Source organism: Octopus bimaculoides, chromosome 16, assembly GCF_046866305.1.
Source record: "Octopus bimaculoides isolate indiv1 chromosome 16, ASM4686630v1, whole genome shotgun sequence".
Lineage (NCBI taxonomy): Eukaryota > Metazoa > Mollusca > Cephalopoda > Octopoda > Octopodidae > Octopus > Octopus bimaculoides.
This window is the reverse complement of record NC_142943.1, coordinates 18,028,432-18,051,826: the sequence shown is the minus strand read 5'-3', so window position 1 is coordinate 18,051,826 and position 23,395 is coordinate 18,028,432. Positions and strand designations below refer to the sequence as shown.

General features: G+C 34.3%; 1 protein-coding gene across 1 annotated transcript in view; it reads right to left on the bottom strand.

Moving 5' to 3' along the window:
- The window catches only part of LOC106884432 (26S proteasome non-ATPase regulatory subunit 3), a 170,619-nt gene that overhangs the window by 122,678 nt on the left and 24,546 nt on the right, over positions 1–23,395 (bottom strand). The window contains exons 3-8 of the mRNA XM_014935818.3: positions 15,997–16,137; positions 15,395–15,531; positions 9,292–9,485; positions 7,432–7,535; positions 7,219–7,333; positions 1,381–1,604 (exon numbers count right to left, since the gene is read on the bottom strand). Of these exons, the coding sequence (XP_014791304.1) occupies positions 1,381–1,604; positions 7,219–7,333; positions 7,432–7,535; positions 9,292–9,485; positions 15,395–15,531; positions 15,997–16,137 (915 nt within the window). The remainder of the gene's footprint in view (positions 1–1,380; positions 1,605–7,218; positions 7,334–7,431; positions 7,536–9,291; positions 9,486–15,394; positions 15,532–15,996; positions 16,138–23,395) is intronic.

The window sequence follows — 23,395 nt, the reverse complement described above, 5'->3', positions numbered from 1 at the left end:
CAAACATTTAAGGAAATTCATTCCATGAATGCTCTTATTGCTACCTATTACTGTATGTCATAAAGTTTTCCTTCTTTGTCAGCCTGCATAACACCCCAATGCACCTTTTATAGTTTACACTGGGTATACTTATGGAATTTTTACCTATTCTTTCTCCATATTGAGTATGGCTACTTCCCAAACAGCAGATGAGTTTCGTCTTCTCTCTTACAAACGAAATTTTTTCCCTTTATTTGGTTTACTTTAAGCTCTTTGACTTTAGGCTTTGCTTTCAGATTTGGAATGTCTTGTTTAATACAGCAACAAATGCAGGCATGAAGACTACATGATTGGCATACAGAAGTTGCCATAAATAACCGGTTTTAAACTCTTCTGTTATGTTTGATAAAATTTAAAAGAAGAAAATGCATGAACTATATTTGAGACAGTATATCAGAATTTAATGTACATATATACTGGCGTTAGGAAGGGCATCCAGCTGTAGAAACTCTGCCAAATTAGATTGGAGCCTGGTGTAGCCATCCGGTTGCACCAGTCCTCAGTCAAATCGTCCAACCCATGCTAGCATGGAAAGCGGACGTTAAACGATGATGATGATGATGATGATATACTCAAGACCCACCCACAACAGAATTGAGATCCTAAAACCAAGGTACCGTGGATGCTGATGCCAATTAAAAAGCACTGGTGATGGTGCCATGTAAAAAGCACACAGTACACTCTGTAGAGTGGTTGGCATTAGGAGGGGCATCCAGCCACAGATACGGAGCCAAAACAGATTAGGGAACCTGGTGCAGCACCTGGCCTTGCTAGTTCCTGTCAAGCCATCCTACTCATGCCAACATGGAAAACGTACATTAAATGTTGATGATGGTGATGATGATGATGATGATTTTAAATAATCAAAAAATTATTTTCAGGTCATTTTTCAGAGATACTGTTTTTTTTTCTTTTATGTAAAACACTAAAGAGAGGATGTTAGCCAACACTGAAACACTTGTAAATGTCATTTTGGGTCTTTTAGTAATTGTGCTGCATATATTTCTGAATAACTTGCTTAATTATTTTATTTGGTTATTTTACAAGGCAATAAACACTCTTGGCCAGATGTCTAAGACAAAAGCAATATAGTTAGGCATTCATTAAAGTAATTTTTTTTAGTATTTTTTATATAAAGCTAACTAACTGACCACATATCAAAATGTGATGCTTTCCTTGTTCACTAGAACTCTCTTGGCAACTCCTTTGTGAAATGTTTTCAAATGATTCTTAATGAAATGTTTCTACATTTCAATTTCCTAACTGTACTCATACAATTAAAAGCATTTTTATCATGTCTTCAATAACAAGATACAGTCAAGCATAACAAACAACACTTACCTTTGCTACAATGTATTCTGCATCCTCATAGGTATCCAGTAGTAACTTTTGAGCAATGTCTTTCAATGATATTCTGGAGTAAGATACATTAATCATACGTACACCAGTTTTAATAACATTGTGCCGCAGTCTGATAATCAATGTATATGTGTTTTCAGCTTGAAATTTACTACCAAATTTCTCCAATACTTCGTTAAACATTTCTAAACTACCTTTCTTTACAGCTGAAAAAGACAATAAAAAGTGAAAAAAAAAATACTAACAGTCAATAAACAATCAAATAATTTAACCAATTATACATCATCATATCTTTACAACCACTTTCCATGCTGGTATGCATTGTAGAGGTGGTCAGTGTGGATCAGTTCTTATTCAAAGCAAACTGCACATGCAGAAAGGTTAGAGGACTACATCTCACTGATACATACAATTACTGGCATGGTTTCTCTTGATTGGACACTCTTCCTAACATCAACCACATTGCAGAATGAACTAAGTGAATTTTCTTGTGGCACCAGCCCTAGAGAGACTGTCATGTCCACAGCAGAACTAAAGAGTTTCTTCTTGATCCTATGTTGTCTCCACTCATATGCCAATCATTATGAACACAGTATATTGGGTTCATTTTATCGTGGGTTGCCTAGTGCCCTGTCAGACTAAACAGTATTTGCTATACTACTGGTTCAAGACAATGTGATAAAGGGAAAAAAGAATGAACCAGGGTGAATGGGAGAAGGGAGTAAGAGTATGATAGGGGAAAAAAAAGTGATTGATATGAATGGGTAGTAAAGGTAAGTGTAATAGAAGTGACAGAATGGTGGATGGAATAAAGGAAGAGTGGGACAGTGTTAGCAGAGAGAGAGTGACAGTGTTGGTTGGTGGATGGGGAGAAATCACTGGTGAGTAACAGAGACGGGGGGGGGGACAATGAGGAGTGAACAATTGATGTTAACAGCAAGTGTCCTGGGAAAAGAGTGAGCAGTTTATGGTTGATAGCAGAGAAGAGTGTGATAGTTTGTTGTATTGGATGTAAGCAGATTCACAGCAATCTCACACACATAAATATCATGTTGGGAAAGGGAGGTAGCACAGTAACAATAGTTATTTGGCAGAATATGGACAGGTGGCCATAAATAAGATCTACTGCCAACCATAGTTATATGAACAGTATGGTAGAGTGAATAAGGAAGTGGATAAGTGGAGAAAGGAGTAGGTGATAGAAATGCCAGTGATAGAAAGATGAGAAAGCATCATAGAAAAGAGAAGAGTAACAATAGATGAAGACTCAATAAGGACATACTGATGGGCAAGAGACAGAAATACAAATATCATACTTTTGAACCGCCATCAATACCATCCTTCTAATGTTCATTTCTCTATGCATCCACATGTAAATCAGTTTTCTCCAGCACTGCCAGTCACCGCACTCCACTGTCATCTCCTTCATGAAGGACAGCCTCCTGAAATCAGTTTTTACTTCATCCCATGTCTTCTTGTGTCTCTCTCTTCCTCAAATTCCATCTATTCTGAATGTCCTGCACTTCTTGATATGGCTATCATCTTCCACATGCATCATTTGTCCATACCAACGCAGTTTTCTCTCTTGCAAACTATGTCTGATTTACCTTGCATCCAGTTTTTCTCTCAGCCTCTTTACTGTTCATGCAGACTAATATCAAACATTCAAGCACAGTATGTTCGCTTCCTTTGCATTCAAGGCCCACATCTCACTGCCATTCAGCAGTACCATACAATCTACTCTTTACTCCAAGGAAGGATGTGCCAATTATACTAGCAGAGGTAATAGTTCTCTAAACTTTTTCTACACCATTCTTACAATGGCTTATGTTTTCAGAACATTCATTTTAATTCACCACCAACTAACAAAAGCTATTAACGACATCTAGTGTGCCTTCCAAACACTGGAAAGAATCTATTTCATTTCCTACCACTCCTATGCAGTAGCTACACAATATCTATCTTCTCAGTTAGCTTACCTGTCATCTCACAACATCTATAAGTTTGCTATACAGAATTTCTGCCTATTTCGAGCCTAAACTTTTCTCCAATGGTATCATAGTTCTCACTTCTATCTGTCTCTGTAAAACTTTAGTAGCTAACTTTCCTTTGAGACCAAATCTAGAATTTCTTCTCTAACTCAGCTACAGATTCAGGTAATAAGAACTAGGTTATTGGCATATAGGAATTTTGAAAGAAAGACAGCTAAAAATTCTGTTATTGCCTATAGGAATACAACAAAAACAGATGGCTGAGTACTGAACCTTGGTGCACACTCATTATTGATACACTAAATACATCACTGCTTACTTTCACCTTGTTAACTGCATCTCTGTACATGGTTTGTATGGCCCTCACAGAATAATCATCTGCTCCATGGATCCCATAGCAGCTGCAACATTAGCAAGCATAGAACACTGTCAAAGACCTCTTCTAGGCTGAAGAATACTACATAAAGCAGATTACTCCTAGCTAAGTACTTCTGCAGTTATCTAAATAGAAAAAAAATGGCACCAATAGTAACTCTTCCCAGCATGAAACTGAACTGCATCTCATCGAGGTTAATTCTTTCTATTCAGCTGTACTCTAATACTTTAGTAACTTTCATAACCTGGTCCATCAGTTTGATGCCTCTGCAGTTTTTTCCCCCACATGCATCTCTAGTATAACAGCGTTTGATGATATTGCTGCACCAATCAGTGAGTATAAAACCTTCCTGTATCACCTGATTGATTGTGCACACAACTAGTGAATGGCCTACTTTGCTAGATATTCAGCATTGTAGTGACTATACCTGATGGACCTTACATTTCCTGGCTTCATATTCTTAATCACTCAATCTACAATGCTACTATCAACTTGACTTGGGTGATTGATCTTTCTGTTAGTCTACTTAGAGTAGACAGTTTCTCACCTATGCACTGCCCTCATTCAAGAATCTTTCATAATGGCACTTCTCTGCAGTTTTCTTTCCAGTATCAGTAAGAGTGCAGGTACTACTTTACCCTCAATACACTTCTCTCCCATGACATCCTGGCTTTCTCAAGAACATTATCTTTTAACATCCATCTCCCATGCCAGTACAGAGTCGAGTACTTTGCAAACCAGAAACACCTCATGCCTCTTTGATCCTGACATCACAGAACATGTGTTTGTTTCTTATATTCTGCTTCTCCCCTAGCTAAGTATATTTGATGCCCATTTTCTCTTCTAGCTCCTTCCTATTGCACTCTGTTGCCTGCGCTTTCTTTCAATCTTTCCTGGTTTGTCTCTTAGGTTTTTATGGATGTTTCTACAGTACTACTCCAAGCCTGACAGTAAAACATTCAAAGCTTTTTTATCATAAGATCTTTTCTCTCTTCCAAAATGGTAAAATGTCTAAACAAATATAGAAATAGAAATTTCAGGCAACCATCTTCGAGATCAGTTGTTCTCAACTAAATTCACTAGCAGATACTTGACTGGTAGTAAAAGCTTAATGATATCAACGTAAGGCAATAATCATTGATGAAATACTTTTAGACAGTAGATTTCAACTTGGTACATATTCTTACACAATCCAGTCAATAATTTATTCAAATACAAACCCAATGTGTTCAGTGAAGAATTTGTATTCAGGCAGATATCCATCAGCACTTGGTTCTCAACCCCTTCTATTTATTATAGCTCTCCAGGTCATTAAAAGATTTTAATACAGACTAACCATGGAAACTCTTGTATGCCAAAAATTTAGAAAGGAAATTCCAAACATGGAAGCAAAGCTTAAAATCCAGAGGCCTATGGCAAAAAAGAAGACAGGACTCTACTACTATTTGGGATGTGACCAAACTTAATATGAAGAAAAGGATTAGGTAAAAACTCCATACAACACATCCCAATGTAAAGTTAAGATGCACAAGTACAATGAGATCATAGGCAGGCTGACTGGGAAGGAAAACTTTGTATGTGGAAGCAGCATAGGAGCAAGGCTCTCTAGAAGCAGCCAATAGGTTTAGTTACCTAGAAAACATGATTAGCAGTGAAGCATAGTGGAAAGGATAAAAACGGAATGGAGAAATGCTTAAGGAGTTATTTTCTCTGCTGACAACAAAGTATTTAAGGCTTGTGCACAAAGTGTGATATTGCAATGTAACGACACATAGGTACTGAATGCAGGGATATGTGTAAACTGCAAAGAAACATGGCAAGCATACCTCAATGAATGTGTAATGTAAGTGTGGACAAACAACCGAGCACAAATGAGAGGAGAGATATAACGAGTATAAGAGGAATCAGCTGTAGCAAGTAAAAGATGAAACTGAACTGATACAAAGCTGTGATGTGTATGGAGGATAAGAGATGGGTAAAGAAGTGCCAGTTATCCAAGGGAATAACTGAGCAAGAAGAGGTGAGGGCTAACCTCAGGGTGGTGAACCTTGCAAAGGAGATGATAAGGGAGCACAGCAAGTTGTGAAACACTGTGCTGAGGGAGACCCTTCCAACCAATGCAAGCATAGAAAAACAGGTGTAAAAATGAAGAAGATAATGACAGCATGTAACATTGATAAAGAACAGTTTCAAATAATGGATGTTGCAAGTGGGAATAGCTTCAATACAACTAAGCCATGTTTTCATGTGGTTATTTACATAATTCCCAAGCTTAATGAATTACTCTCAACATTTATAAAAGTTCAATTGTTTATATCACTGCTATTCCTTTGATGCAACACATCAAACATCAATACTAAATATTTACAAAATAGGATCCACTCCTCAAATCTGTGTTATTATCACAATGAATTATTATCACAATGAAACAATGCACTGGAAAGAAATAGAATACACAATAAAATGATATAAATGAACAACAAGCTTTCATTCAAACATGTTCTAAAGCTAATATGAACACACCTCATGAGTTGACTCAATGCTGAGACAAATATATTTCCCTCAAGCACATTCGCATGGATTGTAAACAGAGTTACAGTAGACTCGATTTCACCCTTATAGTTCCTCTTCAAAAGACACATCTACCTTTTGTAAGTTTACCAAAAGACACACTAACATTACTTACATTTAAATTATACTTATTTTCAGATGACACGTAAACACTGTATAGCAGTTAGGATATGTAATGCAAAGAGATGGAGCATATTTGATAAAAAACATTCTGAAAGCTGAAGAATGCTACCAATTTCTGCTTCTGCCAAGTCACAATTCACATCCTACCATTCAGATCATTATTTTTCTATCTCTTTGTCTTGTTTTTTCTATACCTTCACTCCTTTTCTGTCACTCTATATCAATGTCTGTTCATAGATTATATCTTCAAGATTTAAGAGGTTTTTCCAAAATATGAGATATTCTCTACACAAAACACTAAGCCAATTTTTTAAATTTTTACTGAGTTGAGAGCAAAGAAATCAGGAGTTTAGATCTAAGAACAACACAAGGGAAATGACTGTGCAACTAATGGTAGCATGAAATAAACTTAAGCTAAAACAATAGTGATTTGGATAATAATATGTCAATAACTGTGAAAAATAAATGCTCAGTGAAACTCTTTGAAAAGAAAATGGGGCTTTGTAGTTCAATTTGAACAATGGTTGAGAAATTAACAGGGATTCAGACTGAAATCCAACCATCAACATTATGTTGTAACCATAAAAAAAACTCTTGGTTCTAGAAAAGCAAATCAAGTTCCGGCTTATAAAGCTACAAAACACACATTAGCATCAAGAAATAGTTATGAAAATATAAATTTAAAAAGATAAAACATTCATTGTTATTTTCATTAGAGAAATACAATAAAACAATGTAAATAGTAATTGTTTTATATACCTTGTGTTAATTGAAAATACGGGGCCAAAGTTTTCCTGTAACAAGGCTGACGGAAGACAGATCTGTCAGGAATATTACCAAGCAACAACTCAACGGTTATTGCAAGCTTGTGTACCTATAAAAACACACGCAATATCAACCAATTACTAACAGATATAAAAGCAAATATAGCAAACTCGATTTTCAAGTGAAACAACTAAAAATTATTCTTACCGTCTGTTTGAAGCCTACAGCAGTATGTTGAGGGGCTTTCCTAATTGCTTGATTCAGTTTTTTGTGAGCATCAGTGTATTCTAGTTGGGCTGCTTTGATACGTCCTAAAAAAAGTCATAACATCAATATAAAAACAAATGCTTATTGTAATTAGGCAATAATCTATTTTTAATTGAATTTTTATAACAATGTAATTTTACTATGAGGGAATTAAGAATGATATACTAATGTAACTGGAAACGTCAAATGTATAAACAAAACCTGCAGAATATACACAGGAAGAGGGTAAGAACTGGTTAGGAACAAGACAGTAAACTCATAGTACACTGCATTCTGTTTAGTCTCAAAGTTATTTCATATAAACTAAAATTTTCTATTCAAAATTGATGCTATAATTATATCAATAACTATAGATTAAAGAAACAAGATTCAACAATTTTCTCCAAACAATGATTCCAATAAAAACATCTTTTGAAAGAAAGCAAAGAATTTAGACATTTGAAACAGGGTAACAGAATTCAACAAATGCTTACTGAATAGCTCCCTACCAAATATATGGGACTGGACAAAAAAAAAATCAGTATTTAGTTTCATTACTCTGTTCAAATTCCACAGGTTCTGAGGAATTGCCTTCAAATCCAATAATGGTTAGTAAAAACCACGTATGTACTACAGTTTATTTAACTGATTATACCTTGCCTCTACAAATTTGTTATTTTGTAACACATCATCATCATCGTCGTTTAACGTCCGTTTTCTACGCTAGCATGGCTTGGACGATTTGACTGAGGACTCCAATCTGATTTGGCAGAGTTTCTACGGCTGGATGCCCTTCCTAACGCCAACCACTCAGAGAGTTAAATAAAAATGAAGGAATAGGTAATTAAATTTAAATGTATAGATAAAGGATCCAACACATTACCAGAAACAGAATACAGATTCATAATCCAGGACCAAGAAGTCTATATTATCCACTCAGTCATTGTATATAGTTATTAATGATGGTTTCTAATATGTACGAGTGTCTACAATTAACAATAGAAAATCAAGTGAATTAACCTGAATATATTGCTGGTATTCATTTTCTTTTGCTACTCCATACTGATATGAAAACAAAACCTAAAACTTTGCAGTATTTAAAGTACAGAAATACAACAGCTTTTTTCTTTTTTTGTCTTAGAAACAGAACTTTGTAAGATTGTTTAATATGACTTCAATACACTGTTGGTATTTTAAGAAACAAAGGTGAATAAAAGATAGGCTTCGCCAGTATAGGAGGTCCTGGAATGGTAAATATACAGTCTTTGATTAATTGGTATCACTTCTTGGTACAATATCCTTCTTTATTAGGACAGGAATAATACATTGATGTAACTCTTGTACATCAATGGTACTTATTTTCTGCCCACAAGAACAAATGGCAAAGTTAAACCAGGTGAGATTTGATCACAAAAATGTGAGACATTAAACTATTTTGAAATACCTATTAATATCTATAAAACTATTAATATCTATAAACAATAGAGATCTATTTAGAACAGTTTAACATCAATAATAGTAAGAACAGTAGTAATGATGATGATGATGATAATAATAATGGTTTCAAATTTTGGCACAAGACCAGCAGATATGGGGGAACTACATAGACACCAGTGTTCAACTGGTACTTATTTTATCGATCCTGAAGTATGAAAGACAAAGTTGACCGCATTGGAATTTGAACTCAGAACATAACAATGGACAAAATGCCACAAAGCATTTTGCCTGACATGCTAACGATTCTGCCAGCTTACCACCTACGAACAATAATAATAATAATAATAATAAAAAAGCATGATATAAATGATTTCATCTACTCACCTAAATAATAGAGGAATCGAGCCAGTTCATTATTTGAAGCAGCTCCATCAGGAAATGCAGATTTTGATACAAGTTTATCAGCTTGCTCTATCAAGTTATAATGCAAATAATTTCTCAGTAAAAGGTTCAACAACACTGCTTGGCCTTCAAAATCAGATCGCAAAGTAGCTGTACGTAGTCGAGCATGAAGAAAACTAAAACAAGAAAAATCAATAATATGAAATTCATGAAAAGCAATAAAATAACTATTAAAAATTCTTATTCAGAATAACTGAGTATTCCTTCAAGCTCTAAAAGTTACATTTCCCACCAAATCTTCTGATGAAGGGTTAAGTGGACGCAGACGACTAATTATCAACTTTTTTAGGTGCTAAGTCTTACAAATTTACTATTTCCTAAACCCAACAAATCTACAGATTCCCAAATAATCAATTATAAATACTAACTTAAAAGCTCATATCAGTCATTAACTTCAAACAGTATGCCCCTGAAGTATCTAGCATTTTCTTAATTAAATTTTCCCTTTCTCATGTTCCTACTGGCAAGTAAACATACGCATTTATGTAAAAAAAAAATAGGTAACATTCATACTTTTCAGAAAGTTGTCTGCAAAGTGATTCTACTTAGGAGTAAAAATTAAGTCAGACATTCTACTGATTATGAATTTGAAGACAATAATTAACACTGAACTTATCTTACTCTTCCCCACTCAGTAGCATGGATTTCAGAAAGTCGGATCTATTATCAACCTACTATATTGTTTGGAAAACTATAAAATGTGGTACACAAGATACTGACTGCTGCTCAAGGTCCACTAATAATGCACATAGCTTTTACGGTCTCATATCATTTGGTCAAACAAACTACCCAACTCCTTGCTGTTCAATGAACATGTTAGATAACACCAGCTCTATACACTATTATGTCAAATCAATTAGAAAGTATTAACCTAAGCCAACATAGTTATTCAAATTTGCTAAAAATATCAGCTAAACCCAACAAACCTTTCATATAACAAACTCTACAATATTAAAAAAAAAAAGAAGACAAGTAATGTAATCTTAAAAACAACAATATACTTGCCAAAATAAGACAGACATAATGGTCATGTTTGGAATATATTTGGTCACAGGCATGCTCAATGGAAGATGGTGTATGGCTAACAATAACTGTTATGCTGACAACACAACCATCCAGTTCTATATCAGTAAACCAAAATGACCATCTAATTCTTCTATATTCCAAGAAAACGCATCTTGCTTGAGTGTAAGAACATTGTTTTTGGATTATCAATTCTTGTTTTGAATCAAAGCCATTCTACTAATTTAACAATACAGCCTAGATGAAAACTGAAGGTAGATATTGCTACTACCTGCATAAACTCTCAAGTTACTTGAAATTCTGAACATAGATAAAACCTTAACCCTTTTGTTACTATATTTTTGTTAAAATAAACTGCCTCCGATTCAACTAATTTTGAAAATCATGAAGAATTTAGTAAAAGAAGTTTGTTGTTATTAAGCTGGTATCTGGAATATAAATTAATATGAAAAGTTCTGAAGGGTGGTTTTAATCTAAATCACTTTAAAACATAAGGTTTGTATCATAGGACTTGAGGGCAGTCTGAGGCAGGTTGCTATCAAAAGGGTTAAATGCTGATTTTTTTCTATTCTTTTTTAGAATACAAACAAATATTCTTCCTAGCTCCACCAGTTTTAACTTGAAATGAACTGATTAATATACAAATAAATATCAAATATTAAATCACAAGTCTATAAAATTGTTAACAGAATTATTGAGTTGGTCCTAATCATCATCATCCTCATTTGCATTTATCATCCACCTCTCATACTGGCATGGGTTGGATGGTTTGACAGGAACTAGCAGGCCAGAAGATTGTACAAACCTAACTGTCTGCCTTGCCATGGTTTCTATGGCCAGATGCCCTTCCTAACACTAACCACTTTACATTGTGTACTGTGTGATTTTTTTCTTTTTGTGACATCACAATCAGCAAAGTCACCAAGTAACTTGCAAGACAAGACCCCACTCAACTAAACAGTGAGTAGTACTGAGGAGTGAGGTGGCATTGTGCCAGGTGATGAGAGGGAAGAGTGTAATCTAGAGACAGAAACAGGTGTCTTGCAGTACAGAAAATATATGGCTACTCAACAAAGGTAAATCAAATGTAACATAACTGGTAGTGACAGAGGCTGGCAGCAACAATAACAGAATCAATATTAGCTAAATATGTTGTATGTCAATGCAGAGAAGTGTGTGCCTGTGGTAGAGTTCTTACAGTTTAAGTCAAAGGTACAAGGTGGAAAGGGGTTGCATAACTGTAATCATACAGTACTTCCTCCCACTGCACTCCTTAATCTTTTCCTCATCTCATTTCTATTGTTACATCCATGAGAGTAGTTCCACATTTTTTCGCTCTCACAAAACACTGGTGCTGTCAGATTTACCTACAAATCATGATGTTTCAAAAGAAGCCATCAAGTGGATCTGAAGCCAGTAGTGAGAAAAGTAATCATAAAGAGATTAAATTAGATATTAAAGATGATGTTTTAAAAAGATTTGATGCAGCAGAAAACAATCAGCCACATTACCAAAACATTAAAACTTGCAACTTCTACAGTGAGAACAATACACAAAAATTAGCCAAGTGCTCAAGAAGATACTTCATTAACTATTCAAAGCTTATTTAATCATAAAATCTAATGGTATGCTTAAAATGGAATGGCTCTTGAGTATAGGGATCAAGGATCATACTTGACATAACGTGCCAATAAGTATGATGGCAATTCAAGAAAAAAAGCAGTCAAAAGTTTGATTGCTGATTTGCAGAAAAAGGAAAGTGAAACTTCTAATGAAAAGAACTTGTCTGCTTAGTAAAAGCTGGTTTGAATAGTTTAACCCTTTAGCATTTAAACCGAACATATCCGACCAAAATATTCTACCTGTTTCATGTTTAAGATGGCTAGATCTAGTCTTTCACACCTGCCCTACAATGTCATTAAAAAAATAAACAATCACATCATCAAAATCACCAAGCTACAAGATAATGCATGATTAATGAAAAACAATGTGAATGAATAAGCATTACAATTGACAAAGTAATTGAAATGCTAAAGGGTTAAGAAGCATTTGCATAATATAAAAATGATTGGTGAAGCTACCAGTGCTGACACAGAGGCTGCAACTAATTATCCAGAGCAGATGAGGAAAGCAAGTGGAGAAGGGGAAAACACACCAGATGAAGTATACAAAGTTGATGAAACTGCACTCTTCTGGAAGCATATGTCTGCTAACACTTTATTTCTCGAGAAAACTGATCACCACGATTTAGAGCTTCCAAACATATGGAAAAATTAACATGATGGATGGAGCAAATGATCAAGTAATCTTTGGCAGAAAAGTCTAAACAAGTTCAACCAATATATAAAGAGACAACACAGATGCCAAATATTTACAAAGCTTGAAAATGAGACAGTGAAGGTCTGGAAACAACATCAAATATGGATTTAGGAGCAGTATTGTTCCAAACCAATTATAGAAACTAATAATATGAAAAATCTAAAACAGAGATAAAACTTGAACATAGCTGCATATTTAATGTAACATGCATAAAACAAAAGCTGTTCTCCAAATATATCATGTATATTGGGTTGGCCAAAAAGTTTGTTTTAGTGATTTATTCAATCAATGATGTAATTATCACTTCATGCCAGTATCTTCTGCCATCTAGTGGGCAAATAAGTCCATTATTCACTGCTCAAAAAAATGTCTTGTATTTAATGGTAAAAACTCTTCCAAGTGAATTTTTATATCCTCTTCAAAACTATTCAATGAATTTTGAAAAAACAAAAACATGTGGAAATCTGAAGGCACAAGATCAGATGAGTATGGAGGGTGTAGCAAAATTTCCCAACCAAACCCCAGTAACTTCTTCCACATCAACAAAGAATTTTGCAATCTGACAGTGTCATGATGAAAGGAAATACCCTTATGATTAGCAAATGTTGGACACTTCTGGTGGATTACTGCATTTAATTTATCCAGCTGGTAACAGCATGTATCTGAATTGATGGTCCTGTCAATGGGAAGAAGCTCATAAAAGATAACAACTTTCCAATCTTACCAATTGAAAGCATAACCTTCTTCAAGTGAAGCTCTACTTTGAAGGTTGTTTGTGGTTATTTGCCACACTTTTCCCATGATCATGTGCTTCATATTGCTTACAGACATTTTACATCCTCTGCCACTATTCCCTACAAAACAAGATCATTTTCTTCATGTTTCTGCAACAAGTCACAGATTGAAATCTGACTGGTGAAGTTAGCTTCATTCAGTTGATGTGGGACCCAAACATCAAGCCTACTAATATAACCAAGTTGAAACAGACAGTTTTCAACACTCATTTTAGATATTTAGGGAATATCTGTAATCATCTTCACTTTATAATGGGGGTTGGTGCTGCTGTTAATCTCAGTTGGCTGGCCAAAGTGAGGTGCATCTTGAACTAAAAAATTTCCTGATCAAAATCTTGAAAACCACTTCTGGCACACACACACATTCCATCACAGCATTCTCTCCAAACAGAGCATATATTGACCTGCAGGTTTCTGCCACTTTTTTGCATTTTTTTAAATAAAAAAGCATGAGGTGCTGATAAAATTCATTCTGGCTCTCCATTTTCAGAGTGATTCCAAGTGCACAAAATACAACTTGTCTCCTGACAAGTTCACGCCAAATTATGTTGTGATATCAAGTATCTGATGAGTGCACAAGCACAAGGGACAGACTGAAGTAAGCTACTTATTAGAGTGCTTGAAGTTTAGTGTTGATAAAAGACTTTTTGGCCATGCGTGTGTGTGTGTGTGTGTGTGACTGTATTTGGGTATATGTAAGCATGTGCATGTATAAATGTCAATCTCAAGACACTGAGCCTTGCAAAAGAGATGACAAAGGACCAAGTTATCTGGCACCTTGCTGAACTCAAGAAGATCTGATCACCACAGCAGAAGTGATACCAGTGCTGGTGCCACATAAAAAGCACCCAGTACACTCTGTAAAGTGGTTGGTGTTAGGAAAGGCATCCAGCCATAGAAATCATGTCAGAACAGACAATGGGACCTGGTATGGTCCCCAGCCTTACCAGCTCTTATCAAACCAACCAACGTATGCTAGAATGGAAAACAGACATAAATGATGAAGACAATGATATTTGTACATTTACTGCCACCCTTTGTACCCCTGACCACCTCATTTATCTACTGGTTGATCCTTCTCCCACTTTCACTCATTTCCTTGTTCCACTACCACTCATGCCCATCCACCACTTAAAAAGCTCACAAAGAGTGACTGATTACCTCACATGCTGCCCTCGCCCCACTACTCTACCTTCCTTCATCCTTCTCTAGACCTATGTATAAGAGACTATTGGTCCATCTCCATACAACCAAGTTCCCACCTCCTTCCACCTATCTCTCTGCCCCTCTAAATCATCACCCTATCAATCATCTTTCATCTCACCATTTGCAAGGCTTGCTCACTTAACTGTCACTCTCTCTTCTTCTTTTCCTCCTGCTATCCTTCCCATAACAACTTTTCCACCACCTCTCATCCCACTAGTTACCCCTCCCATGAACTCCACACCTTTCATGTTCCTGCCTTCACCTTTCACCCATACTATATCAATGTGAGACAGTCCCTGTAAACAACCCATCTCTACACCCTTACTACTCTGTCCATCCCTTTCTCACTAATCAGTGACACTAATCTCTTCCCTTCCCCTTGTTCCTTCAACACTGATTCCTCCAATAGTGATTACTCTGTTAGTTGCTAGACAACTTCACTAGAGCTGGTGCCACAAAAAAAAAAGCACCCAGTACACTCTGTAAAGAGACTAGCATTAGAAAAGGCATCTAGTAATAGAAACATCTCACAACAAATATTTGAGCATCATGCAGTCCTCTGGCTGATCAGATTCCATTGAATCACCCAGCCCATGGCAACATGGAGAGCAAATATGAGAATTAGATTTCATAATACAAGAAATATGTTTCAACATGAGATATAGTCGAGAAAATGTACTTACGTGCGAATTTTGTCTAGTTGGTCTGTTAACTCATAGACTCTAGAGTAATAGAAATAACATTTTGCTGCTAACATATCGAGAGAGCGGCGATTTTGAGAGGTGATCTTGGTCATTAATAAATCAACACATTTTACACCCTAGGAAAGAAAACAAAACTTAGAGTGAAATTCAGATGTTTGAGAACCAAATATTTCTCTTTATTTCAAGAAACTTACATACATTTTAACTAATAAAAAAAAATCCTAAATTTGCAACCTTGTACATATTTACCAACCAAAGTTTTTCAAACTGAATGACATTCTTTAACCTCATGTAGAAAAGAATTTCACAATCTAATAAAACTGGAAGATAATCATTCACTTTATCTCTTAGTTGTTCTATTGCAATGATCAATTAAGTTTTTTGTTAAATTTAGTAGTTTAAAAATTGCATCTATTAAAATGAAAAATTTTCTGCTTTGAATTACTTTTAAAGATAAAGCAACTTCTCTAACACAAATTTTAAATTATCTTCTCCAACTAAAATATTTCAATGCAAAACTAGCTCTTGTTTATTTGCCTAGCAAAGAAAGGATCTTTAACACACACATACACAAACCTTACCTCATCATATTTCTTCACATCAATGAGATGTATAACCACCAGTAAATGGAGATAAACTTCAATTTCCAGCAGAAGTGGTGCATTAGCCGTTTTCCCTGTACGAGGGCGGAATTGTGCTAAATTATTGTTTGTTTCCATTGGCTATATAAAAGAAATATTTTAGGCAAAATATTACACAATGAAATCAACTAGAATCACATAAAGAAAATTAAAATTGAAACAAAGTACTTGATTCCATTTAACCCTTTAAGCATTTAAACCAGCCATATCCGGCCAAAATATTCTACCTGTTTTATGTTCAAATTTGCCAGATGTGGCCCCTCACACCTATCCTACAATATCATTCCAAAATTTAATAGCTACCTCATAAAAATCTCAAAGCTATCAGACAATACACAATTAATTCAAAACAATGGTAATAAATAAATAATGCATTAGACAGAATAATCTGAATGCTAACGGGTTAAACTGGAATAACACAGCTTATCGATAATTTACAAATTTATAGAAGCTTACTTATTTCTGGTGTTTTTTTTTATTTTATTTTTTTTAACATTGCTGAAGTCCAACTCATCTCTTCATGATAGGCATTGGCAGCTAGATGGACTAGGCTACTATTTTGAGTTATGTGATTAAGGGGAAGATCAGAAACAGTGTCATCTAATGATGGCAGAACATTTATTTGTCTTTGCTCAACTTCCTAATAATTAGAGAACATGTATGAAACAACAACTCGTTATATCATAGTGAAATTTACATCTGTCAAATTAATAATTTCCTACAGCCATTATGCTAAAGTATCATGCCTCCTTACTTTCATTATTGTGCATACATAGAGTAATTCTGTCAAGAACCATGTTTCTATGAGGAATTTGAACTCAAACATAAAGACAGACAAAATGCTTAGCAGCATTTTGCCTGGCATGGTAACAATTCTGTCAGCTTGTTGCCTTAAGACTAATTTAATATTAACCCCATATCGCTGAGGCCATTAAACAGTTGTTTCATACATAACTTAATTCACATTTGATGATTCATGAAATATCATATATGTCTCAAAACTGTTAATCCCTGCCAATAAAAGTTGCATAGTAACCTGTAAAAAACAAAAATTTTCTACTATTTCTTGCTTTCCACATTTTCAGAGAAGTTATATGTTTAGCCTATCGGTAGCAGCATCACATGAGTATGATGACTCTGATAATGCAATTGGCCAATCATGATTGCTGTATTATATAGTTGAAGACAAAGATGTCGTCATCTGAAGATAACATGCCTTTGTTTTTTGTTTTGTTTTTTTGGGGCAAATTTCCACATAATCCATGTCATTCCTTCAGTAAAAGAAAATTTTACTGAATTTAATAATTACAACTGGAAATGATTTAATAATTACAACTGGAGATGATTTATCAATTTCACAACAAAGTGACTGAAATTTGATTGCAAACAGAGTGAGTTATCACTAAGACTGTGATGAAATGGCATTCAATATTTGTTAGACTGGCCTTCACACTTGTTAACAGATATGGCAAAATAACATTATAATCAAGTGTTAATATCTTTTTTTTTATTTGAGCTTTTTAAAATATGAACTGAGATCCAAAGAGAAGTCATTTCAGTAAAGAATTGTCATCCAAGTCCACAGCAAATATAATTTACATAGTCAGGATGACAAATCTATTCCTTTGTGTTATCTAGCTTTATTGAGAAAGTTTAAAGAAAAAACATAATTAATGTATACCGTATTCCAAAATTAACAGAAGCTACAACAATTATATACACTAGCAGCATCTGTGAAAATTTCAGTTATTTTTCTAGAATATTAAGATAGATGGAAGATTATAGGGAACCATGAAATATATAATTTCTTCTGAAATTATAGCTTTTCAAATGCACTTGATTCTTGAGATGGTGTAAAGTTCACATAGGTAGTATTGATAGTGTAGTTGTAGGAGAAAACTATATTCATGATTAAACACTTGAGAGTTATTATCCATTATTTTTATCTTTTCATCAAGAAGTGAACACATTCTACGAAGAGCTACATACAATTGTCCATGAGAAAATACTGATCCACTTTGCTTTGCTTTTCCATTGATTTCAAAATTATTGAAAATGTGTTAAAGGAATAATGTATGTAGCAAACATTTTAAACAATCTTAACTCTGGAATAAAATCAAAGACATTATCTATAATAGTATTCTGCTATGGTATGACTATGTTCAAAGCACTTTCACAAATCTCAATATGCTGAATATAGGTCCATGGAAATCCTACAGCTGTTAACAACTAAAACAATCACATTTATTTATATATTAACACAATTTTGTTCAAGTAATTTATTACCTGTAGGTAGAAAGATGAGTATAAAGATTATTTTTTTAAATACATATTTTATATACATCTAACTTTATATAAAGAATATGATTAAGAAAATGAATAAATCAAGAAAAGAAACAACACTATTGTACCAGTATAATTATTACATCATTGTATCATTTAAAACATTAAACCATAGATTATCATTATTGTAAATTTATACAGAATAACTCCCAAAGGACTTCAGGGGGATGAGACATACAGGGGTTGGACAAAATAATAGAAACACCTTTGGACAAAATAATGGAAACACCTAGCATCATAGCATCATAATTTTGAAATATCTATAAAACTGTCAAAAGCTTGTTTATTTTTGTTTTTTTATTTATTATTAGTGTTGGTTAATATGTTTTGCTAAAATTGCGGTTTCTTTTCAGATATCATCAGAAAAAGGTAATTAAAATTCATTAAAATGACAGATCTATCAGACTTTCTAAGAGGTCAAATTGTTAGCGCTCATATGGCAGGCGCTAGTGTAATGAAAACAGCCGAAATGTTTGGTGTATGAAAAAGTACTGTCTCGAAAGTAATGACAGCCTTTGAGAAAGCGGGAAAAACCCCCTCGTCAAAATTATACTCCAGAAGAAAACCAAAACTTTCAGATAAGGACCGTCAGGCTCTTACACGAATTGTTAGAAAGGATCACAAAAGTACAGCTCCCAAAATTACTACAGAGCTTAATGACCACTTCGGGAAGCCAGTTTCCACAAAAACTGTTTTCCGGGATCTGCACAAAGCCAGATTTCACAGGAGGGCTGCAATCAGAAAACCACTACTTTCAAAAACAAACATTGCAAAGCGTTTTAAAGTGAAGAAAAAACCTACAGAATTGGTCCCTAGAGCAGTGGAAGAATATCATTTTCTCGGATGAATCATCCTTTACCTTATTTCTGACCGCCTGCCAAGTATACGTGTGGAGACAGCCAAAAGAAGCATTTGATCCAGACTGCCTTCTTCCAACTGTTAAACATGCAGGAGGATCTGTGATGATCTGGGGGGCTATATCTTGGAAATCCACTGGCCCAATGGTTTCCCTTCATGGCAAAATTAATAGTCAAGACTATTCAAGCATTTTATCTGATCAAATTCATCCTATGGTTGCGGAACTGTTTGGAGGGAAACGCAATCTTTCAGGATGATAATGCACCAATTCACACAGCTAAAGTTGTTACTGAATGGCACGAGGAGGAACATTTTAGTGAAGTTGAACATCTTATTTGGCCACCACAGTCCCCAGATCTCAATATTATTGAACATTTATGGTACATTTTAGAAAAACAAATAAGGAGTTGATATCCTCCACCATTATCAATCACCACAAGAACTGGAGTCCATACCTCGTAGAATTCAAGCTGTAATTACTGCCTTTGGCAGTCCTACCCCATATTAAAATTAATTTATTTGAAATTTTAAGGTGTTTCCATTATTTTGTCCAACCCCTGTACATCCAGGACAGGTAAGACTTAATTTCATCATTTTAAGGCAACTGATTTTGTTGTTTGTTAGTAAGCAACACTGCAATGCAGTCATAACTTTTGTAGACATACTTAAAAATACATTTGATACTTTTGACATATAAACATACTTCCAGATATATGTACACAGAATTTCTTCAGTGGAAAGGCATAGTTCCACACTACATTGCTACTGTCTAGAGAATGTCATCTAACTTGTACTCTAATTTTATTATGCAATATCTCAGAAGCTCTTTTGCAAAGTTGTTGAGCATATTCCATTTTCCATACAAGAAAAAGCAGTATGAGTGTTACCATATGGTTCATGCATCGTGATTTTTTTTTTTTTACAAGATTCTGTAATGCAATGTCTTTACTGGGATTTTCTGCAGATAATAATTTGTCGAAGTCATCAGCAGTTCTAATTATGTCTTTTTTCTGTAGAAAAATTTACATGTAGCAGAGTAGAAGACATCTTTTTTGAGATTCAATAGCATTTAGTAAAATGCAACACCCAATCAAGTTCAAACCAAAGCCTATGCTCCAATGTACAAAAACTCAAAGATCCCATGTTCAAAAATCTCCAATGATAAGAATAAATCCTCAATTATAAATCAGTTCCACAAGATTTCAAAGATGCAAATATAGTTCACTTCTACAGGAGAAATTGCTGGGAACATTATTACCAAGATACACCTGAAGTGACTCAATGAATGACTTTTTCAATGAATCCTCAACCAAACAAAAGAACAACTGATTTGATTTTCAGTCTTCACAAACTTCAAAAGAACCAAGGATCAAAAAGCAAGGTCTTGATCTCTTCTTTATTTTCAATGATTTTATTGAGGCACTTGACAACATACATCATGTGAAAAGGTTTCTTTAACATCAGATGTCTTGTTTTGTTGAGATCACCAGATCCTTTCACAATGGGATGCAAGTTGAAAATAGAACCATAGCTGAATCTTTCACTGTGACAAATGGTGTCAAGCAAGGCTATGTCCTTGCTCCAAAGTTATTCAGTATGTGCTTCTCAAGTATGCTTGATACAACTTTCAGAAAAACACTAATCTGTTGCAAGTAACATTTTTAACATTTTCAACCTTGAATGACTTCATGCTAAAACAAAGATTTCGGAAATGTTTGTGTGAGCAGCTCTTTGCTAATGACAGTGCTTTTGTTACCCATACTCTTGAAGATATTCAAAGAATCTCAAACTGCTTCTCTGTTAATGCAAAGAACTTGGATCTCATAGTCATCATAAAGACTGGACTCGGGTACGAAACCAGACCTAAACTTAAATGCTTCCCGAGTAATCTGGAAATCAAAATCAATGGAAATATACCAGAAGTGGTGGAGGATTTTACCGATACGGATGGCACAGTGTCCAGTACACCAACTATGGATCTCAATAATTCCTCTAGACTTGGCAAAGTAAGTGTTCATTTTGGCAGGCTGACAAATCAGCTTAAGATGATTCAGACATTTCACTGTATACAAAGATTCAAAGTAACTACACTATTGTATGTTGCAGAATCGTGGACCCTGTAGGCAGCTAAAACAATTAGATAGTTTCCTCAAAATATGTAAGATCATGGTAGGACATGATGCCCAATACAGAACTCTTTTCCTACATGGAAAAACAGTTTAATGCAAAATAATCACATTTCCAAAGCAGTCTTTTGCTAAAGGTGAGTGTTATGTTGGGTAATCACTAAAACAGAATCTGGAGATGTACCATAGGAACAAAGCTGGTTCCCTACCCAGATTTAGTGGCTGAACATAGTGTTCTCTGTATTAAATGCACAGAGGAGGGGGAGGAGGAGGAAGAAGGAAGGAAAAGAGACAAACAAACAAATGGAGCATAAAATAAACATAATTAATCTAAAAAATATTTCATTGTTTTACTCAGTTATACTCTACAGAGCATAACAGAGAATAATATAATTTAGCCCTCACAGAAAGTAACCAAATTGCTTACTATAGCTTAAGCATGAATTATTAAGAAAGCATATATACTTCAAATAGTCAGTTTATAAGAGAAATCTAAATAATGTTTCAGAATAATAAAGTTGGAAGAATTTTTCATACTTGAAGGCAATTAGTAATTATCTAAAAATGAAATACTTCTTTAAAAGGAAAATTAAATGAAAATTATCAGAAAATTTTCATAAAATTAATTCAGCAAAAGCAAAGCTACTATAAACATCAATATTATTTGTTTCATTGTAGTGAGAAATAAGAAAACAAATAGGAATTAATTAATTAAATCAAAAGTGAAATTTCTTGAAGGAACAAGCCATGTCATAGTCATCATCATATACAGAATATCAGCAAAGGAAGATGTCAATTAAAGTCGAAGAACATAAAGCAGTAAAATATATGCCTAATTCAGGAATTAAAGTTACTAGGAAACCATAATTTTATCACTTTGAGACAAACCAGATGTCACATTTCATTATACATTAAATTTATTAGAACATAAAGCACCAAATGTTTTTATTTCAAACAAGCCAAACAACTTGAAAGAAACTATGGAAAAATGTTATTTCAAAGAAATTTACATGTTTAAACATTAAAGAAAACTTTTTGTTCAAACTTTGAAACTGCAATTAAACTTGATCAAATATATTAGTTAGATATGAGTGTAGAACATTACACACACACACACACACACACACACACACACAATAAATACATACATATAAACATATATGTGCACATACATATATACACATATGAATATACACATAATACACATATTCTTTTATTTTTATTTGGTGCTTTCAGTCAATGGACTGCAGTCATGCTGGAGCAATACCTATTTTTACTTTTGTTTATTTATTTATTTATTACTTTTTTTTTTCAGTTTTGAAGATTTATGACTAGAAGTTGGTCTATAATTGAGTTAATAGCAGCCAATCTTCCATCAGTGTAACCGATCAAAGTCCCTTTTATGTTTCTGGTTTCTTTAAGTAGGAAGTTGAACACCTGAGAGCCTCTAAATATCAAATTGTTGCAGTATAGTGTCCTTGCTCATGATTTTGAAGGTGGTATTTGTAAAAACTGACAGTGTCTATTAGTTCTTGCATAAAAGTTTTCTTTAATGCCAAATTTGGAATGTGACTGCTCAGGATCATTCATATATGAACAACATACTTCTTTCTACGTAACTCAAGGGAGCAGAGATGTTTCCAGTAATTAAGTCCTTTAGCCAAAGTTATTTTATGAGTGAACATTCTTTGTAACCCATCTATAAGACCAGATGCGTTTGGAGACCAAAGCGTGAACTCTACTCAAAACTAAGTTAGCCATAGCATCAGAATAACTACTGATTCTCTTGTTATGAAGGTTCTAAGGATCCATCTTATGAGATGACTGCATTTAAAGGTCAAGTCAGTCATGTGTCTGATGAAAGATGTGTCATATGACATTACTCATAAGTCCAGTATTTTATCAGAGCTTTGAATTGTGTTATCTGGTGTCAAATAATTTGTATTGTGCTGTTAATACCATAATAAAGAAGTTGAAATTTTCATGCACTGAATTTTATATTTGCATTTGCC